Source organism: Cherax quadricarinatus, chromosome 58, assembly GCF_038502225.1.
Source record: "Cherax quadricarinatus isolate ZL_2023a chromosome 58, ASM3850222v1, whole genome shotgun sequence".
Lineage (NCBI taxonomy): Eukaryota > Metazoa > Arthropoda > Malacostraca > Decapoda > Parastacidae > Cherax > Cherax quadricarinatus.
Genome location: NC_091349.1, coordinates 3,061,442 through 3,068,382, shown reverse-complemented (window position 1 = coordinate 3,068,382; position 6,941 = coordinate 3,061,442). Strand labels below are relative to the sequence as shown.

At 37.9% G+C, this 6,941-nt stretch overlaps 1 protein-coding gene across 1 annotated transcript; it reads right to left on the bottom strand.

The window, feature by feature from the left end:
- Positions 1 to 543: 543 nt before the first annotated feature.
- LOC128697964 (alpha-(1,3)-fucosyltransferase C-like) lies at positions 544 to 6,447 on the bottom strand. Its single transcript, XM_070097455.1, has 7 exons — positions 6,427 to 6,447; positions 6,205 to 6,377; positions 3,578 to 3,706; positions 2,955 to 3,077; positions 2,456 to 2,641; positions 1,009 to 1,167; positions 544 to 745 (listed from the first exon to the last, which is right to left on the bottom strand). The coding sequence occupies exons 1-7, from the start codon at positions 6,445 to 6,447 to the stop codon at positions 544 to 546; spliced, it is 993 nt and encodes a 330-aa protein (XP_069953556.1).
- Between the last annotated feature and the right edge of the window lie 494 nt (positions 6,448 to 6,941).

The following is a 6,941-nucleotide window of genomic DNA, read 5'->3' as shown; positions in this document are numbered from 1 at the left end:
TAGACTGTTGTCCTGATATTATCAGAAACTTTGAAAAGGCAAGACCATCAATTTATGCAGGTGTCTCGTACCTTAGTGTTCGTCTTGCAACAAAAATGACAAGAGTTCGCGTCCAAAACGAGGTGAGACCTGTGGGTCAGTCTCCTTACACCTGCTGCTCATATTTTTTTCTTTTATGTGACGTGTTTGATTCTCCGGTATAATATTTCCTTCCAGTAGACAGATATGTAAGTTTGTCAGACCTAAGAACCGCAGCGGTGACGAGCCTTCCTTCTACGCTTTCTTGGTTAATTATCCTCCTTTAGGTTTCTTGGTCTAATTCATGATTTTTTTTATAGAACGTAATTACAAATTCCGCAATGTATATTTCCTTCCATATATGAATAATTTGTTTGCATGTCGAGGACTGCCACATGATTCTTCAGGAAGAAACCAAGACGTAGTGTGGTTTATTTTCATTAGTGTCAATCGGTCGTCTTTTCTAGGATATTACCCACAAAAGAAAAACAAATGTGCAAAGAGACTATGAAAAAAGTGATTATCTTACGTAGGAGATATGATATACCCATTAATGAAATCGCTGATATCTAAGTCGTGCTTGGTCTTGCAGTGGGAGTCCTCAACGAACCATTTCTGCAGATTATACATTTTAGTGCTATTATCTGTGTGGAGTCGCTCACACAGGTCGCAGTATGGCTTTGAAAATGTTGCCCAGTCCAGCGGAATCCGATGAAACCTCTTCCATCTGAGGAGTAAAAAAATGCATTTAACGAACACGAAACTTCATGGCAACGCGGGACTTCCAAAACATTGATTTCGCGCAGTGAATTCTCTTTATGTTCAACATTTAGTTTTCATAATATCTCTTTTTCGTACTTTTCTGATTTATCTACCAGTGTGTTCACGTAAAACATTTATTTCTTACTCCATTGCTTATTAATTCACATGCAGTTTTATCAGATTATTGTGTTGCATGGAGCTGCTATGAGAGTGCTACTAAGGACTCACCTGAAGTACTCATTGTAGGCGGTGTCGTTATTATGGAGGTAGATGAGGTAGTGTGCCAGCGCCTTGGCTGTGGGGAAGCTGAGGGCGTTAATGTAAGAGTGTGGCGGCGCCTGAAGGGAGTAATTGGCGCCTCCATATACTACAGGAATTACATCCAACCTGACGGAGAAAGTGTCAGTAACTCCTATGCCAGAGGTACCACATACAGCCTGCTGAAAGATTTATTTTAACTAACATACAAAAGGAACCACATGCAGCCTGCCAGACGACCTGCCATAATAACATAAGAGAATAGGAACACTGTAGCAGGCCTACTGGCCCATACTAGGCAAGTTTTCTCTAATACAAATCTACTAACAAAAATATATGGCCCACCCATTTTTAATACTTCCCAGGAAACAAGTTTTGACAACCTTACCTACTCACCAGAGGAAGCACGAACTTTTAAAGTGCTAAGTGACTTAAGAGTGCATCACATTAGCATGAAACTCGGAGGACAGAGGTGCAACACTAGCGTGGAAAGTTATTTCCAGTGTTACAGAACACTAGAACAGTCTGACCAATGAAAATGTAAGTGCTAAGGCAACAGTCAGTTTAGAGCGAACTGGACAAATACTTGGTAAATATTGAATTGAACTATATACAGTGCAGGAGCTGGTTGTAGCCAGTATGTAGCTCGTGTAATTGACAAACTATTTATTAATTTATCATGCATCACACTGGGCATATTATTACTAGTATTATTATTATTAGTAGTAGTAGGAGTGGTAGTAGTACGAGTAGTAGTAGTAATAAAAGTGTAGTAGTAGTAGTAGAAGTAATATTGGAGTAGTAGTGTAGTAGTAGTAGAAGTAATAGCAATGTTGTAGTAGTAGTAGCACTGTAGTTATTGTTGTTATACTGTTGACTAAAAAGCTATATACTGTTATGGGTGATTCAGTGCTGCATGGGAAAAAGTGCTGACGTTAATGGAAAGTGGGTGACCTCATAATTCGTGCTCGAGAGGGAGGCGAAAACCGGGGGAAGTCATTAGAGAGTTGTTGTTGTATATATTCGTCAGGACAGAGTGCTAAGAAGTCTGTATATTGATTAGGATGTTAATGGCGAGACTGTGCTCTCTGGGAGAACTGACGGCTGAAAGGGAGTGCGAGAAAGACATATCCCAGTAAAATTGGGATATATGGGAAGTGCAAGAGAGAAGTTCGTAAGTCTTATGCCGGGTAGACTGTAGGATAATATCAGCATCCTAAGATGTGGGATCTAGAGTAGTGAGCATCTTCACGGACACTTCGGAAGCAAAATAAGGTGAAGAGAATCTGTTGGAAGTGCGTAGAAGAGATCGCTGAATGTCTTTCGTTACGTGACTCAGAAATCGTAATAACGTCTTTTTTTTTTCTTTTTTTTTTTTTTTACAAAAAAGGCATGCTTTTTGTGATTCATAAAGTACCTTAATATATTGAAGAACTTCTCTGTGACGTAATCTTGACACAGTGAGTTCTCAAAAGAGAGATAGAACTTGTAGTTCTTCGACACCATAGCGTAGCACGATTTTCCCATATCCTTTGGACATCGGAGATCACCACAGCCACCGTACTGGTCGATCTGAATCCATTGTCTTAGCGTATTGACCAACCTTCAAAGGATTTTTTTTTATGTAGGTAATTTTACAAACTATAAACTTTCCTATCTCAGCTCATTTCATCTCAGAGCCCAGCCCTGTTAGTCGACTAACAACCAGCTGATACAAAGGTTTCTACTAACATAGTTTATCTGTTGATCTTGATATGTGAAGACTACATTATACCCAATAATTGAAACCATGCACGAAGAGGTACATATCAGTGCAGTGCATATACACCGAGTTTACTTTCTTTTCTAAGGATTGAAATATTCTAGAATGGTATTGTGCAGTTCATAGATTTCAAATCTAACAACCCTCTGCTTACAGCTTTCTGCCACCAATTGTATTGCAGTTGGAGACAAACCACGCAGCAAACTTAGTCTTGCCCGCAGCGTAGTTCTTGGTGTCTGGTCCCAAGGGCTTCTTGCGTCTGTATACACGGCCGTACCTGTCAGTGCCACGGTCAAGTCTACACCAATATATATATATGTATATATATATATATATATATATATATATATATATATATATATATATATATATATATATATATATATATATATATATATATATATATATATTCAACAAGGGGGCGTTGCTATTATTTTCATAATTATAGTCACAGGGGAGACTAAATTAATACTCGTCTCACGACGCTTGAGAATTGAGGAAGGGTCTGGGGGATGTAGTAATGAGGTGTGATTCAAGGCAGTATGGTGACCCTAGCCTAGCTCTAGTGCCGGACACTTTCCTGCTAATATTCAGTAACATTCACGCACATGCGCGGACCTGGTGTGCGCATCCTTGACATTACGATTATCTACGTTATGATCTTTGAAGTCTGAATGCGTGAAAGAACTCTGTGGGAAAACCTTTCACTGCCCTCAAGGCACCACCATACATTGAAAGTAACAGTTTAACATGAAATTCGTCAGGTCAACAACATACGGCATTGCGAAATCTGAGTTAAGTTTGTAGGTGAAGGTCCAGTTGTAGACATTGGTATATGGTACGATGTCTCGAAATAGATGAGCTGGGGATTCTAGCAGCCAGAAGATGTAACGTGTGTGAGCAAACCTGTGGATAAACACACTTAGAGAGATCTCAGCATAAATAAAGGGTAACATAAAATATAAAATATTATTCTACTGCTTACGTCCGGTCCGGTATACTCTATAATTATATATCTATGCCGGTATACATATGGGTATTTCAACTTTCAATTTCCTAACAGATTATGATTCATTTATTGAAAAATAAATCACAATGAAAAGCGTATTGCAAATATGAAAAGCGCTCAGATTATATATATATATATATATATATATATATATATATATATATATATATATATATATATATATATATATATATATATATATATATATATATATATATATATATATATATATATGTATATATGTATGTGTATATATATATATATATATATATATATATATATATATATATATATATATATATATATATATATATATATATATATATATATATATATATATATATATATATATATATATATATATATATATATATATATATATATATATAAACACTGATCTCTGGCTGAAGGAGACTCGAACCTACTGTAAGCTTTCTCCCTGAAAGCTGGCTGCCTTGAATCAACGTGTAGCGCAAGCTGGACGCCAAGGCATTGTCCAGTGTGATGAGATTGGTATAGCACTGCGTACCTTGTTCCAAGGTTTGTAGGTTCGAGTCTCCTTCAGCCAGAGATCAGTGTTTGTGTATATTTCGCCTGCTCTTGCGAATTCCTTGTATATATATATATACATATATATAAGTCCATATGGTGTAAGACTGTAAGTGATGAACTTTTATATTTGATAAACAAAAATGCGTTTCAAAATGCAAATTAAAACATCAAACACATGCATAACTAACCCACAAACTGGAAATAAAAAAAAAACTAAATGATACTTCGATCTACCTTGTACCAAATTTAGTTACATCGTATTTTTTCCAAATAAACTAAGATTCGGACCGTCATGCGCCTTTGTTTACTCTCAGTGATTTTCATATCCAGTGTCGGGTTGGCAGCGCAGTGTTCCATTAAACAGTTTTGTGACTTGTCAAACTCGCTTAAAAGAAATTATGTATACAGTGCTCGTCACGGTGTTATGCCGGGTAAGCTCCCCGGCATAATGCTGTGACGAGCACTGTAGGGCTGAGATTGGCTGAGTGTAGAGGGAGTCATTGTTTATTAAACACAAGAATAATATAGCATACTTCATGTTTATATTTCTTGCTTCTACCGTTTCAGAATTGATAAGGTCTTCCAATAAATTACGGATAGATATACGCCATTATAAACTTGGTATAAGGACAAATAATGCAGAGTAAGACTTCATTATAGTCGACGTCTTGCTCAAGACTGAGCAGTATTGATGATGATAAAGCTCAGTCTTGCTCGAAACGTTATCTATAATACTCGTATATTTTTAATCTATAATGCGTGGCTTTATACACGCATAATGTATGGCTTTATACACGCATAATTTGTGGCTTTATACACGCATAATGCGTGGCTTTATACACGCATAATGTATGGCTTTATACACGCATAATGTGTGGCTTTATACAAGCATAATGCGTGGCTTTATACACACATAATGCGTGGCTTTATACACACATAATGTGTGGCTTTATACACGCATAATGTGTGGCTTTATACACGCATAATGCGTGGCTTTATACACGCATAATGTGTGGCTTTATACACGCATAATGTGTGGCTTTATACACGCATAATGCGTGGCTTTATACACGCATAATGCGTGGCTTTATACACGCATAATGTGTGGCTTTATACACACATAATGTGTGGCTTTATACACACATAATGTGTGGCTTTATACACACATAATGTGTGGCTTTATACACGCATAATGCGTGGCTTTATACACGCATAATGTGTGGCTTTATACACGCATAATGTGTGGCTTTATACACACATAATGTGTGGCTTTATACACACATAATGCGTGACTTTATACACGCATAATGTGTGGCTTTATACACACATAATGTGTGGCTTTATACACGCATAATGCGTGGCTTTATACACGCATAATGTGTGGCTTTATACACGCATAATGTGTGGCTTTATACACACATAATGCGTGGCTTTATACACGCATAATGTGTGGCTTTATACACGCATAATGTGTGGCTTTATACACGCATAATGTGTGGCTTTATACACGCATAATGCGTGGATTTATACACGTATAATGCATGGCTTTATACACGCATAATGCGTGGCTTTATACACGCATAATGTGTGGCTTTATACACGCATAATGCGTGGCTTTATACACGCATAATGTGTGGCTTTATACACGCATAATGCGTGGCTTTATACACGTATAATGCATGGCTTTATACACGCATAATGCGTGGCTTTATACACGTATAATGCATGGCTTTATACACGCTTCTCGGCTTTTTGCTTCACTCACCACATTATAAATTGCCAACCTAATTTTTTTTTGTAGTGAGCCATATTGTATCTGCAAGTGATCGTGGAGAACACTCACCTTTGTGCCGGGAAGGAAGTGTCAAATGACCTATAGTGAAATAAAACAGCATCAATATCCTTGAGTGGGAACCTGGATCGGTCGCCCGTGGTCACGCAGGTGTCGACACGACAGCCGGCGTATAAGAACGGCTGACGACCAAATCCAAAATAAAAGAACTTGTTATCGTATACCTGTAAATAAATACATTACTTTAGAGATGGTTGGTTAGTGGGTCATTACGGCTATGAAGAATCTCTTCATCACCGATCAAGTTTTAAAAGGGAATTTATACGGTAACTTTTGAGCGGTAGTGTCTTACTTCGTTCCAAAATAAAATCTTCTTTAGTGGAGGGTTGTACGCATTAAGTCTGTCCTTCTCCTTGGGCGTCTCGGTAAAGAAATGTGTAGGTTCTGTGGTCATGTTTTCAGTGTTAGGTTCCTCGTAGGGAAAGTCTGAGTCCCCTGGCAGGAGGTGAGAAGTACTGTTCCCTCGCTGGAAGAAGGTAGCATGCACGAGAGACGAAAGAGTGTTGTTCACGTTCCTGCAAGACAAAATAAAAACTTAAGGAGGAACACTGCAACGAGCCTACCGGCCCATGCAAGGCAGGTTCTTCTCAAACCCAAATCTACTAATGAAAATAAGTGCCCAGCCCTGTTTCACTGCTACCCAAGCAACAAGCTTTGTTAAGCTTATTAACTCATGTGCAAGTTCCTCTCAAGTCCAACCCTCTCACTCATGTATTTATCTTACACTA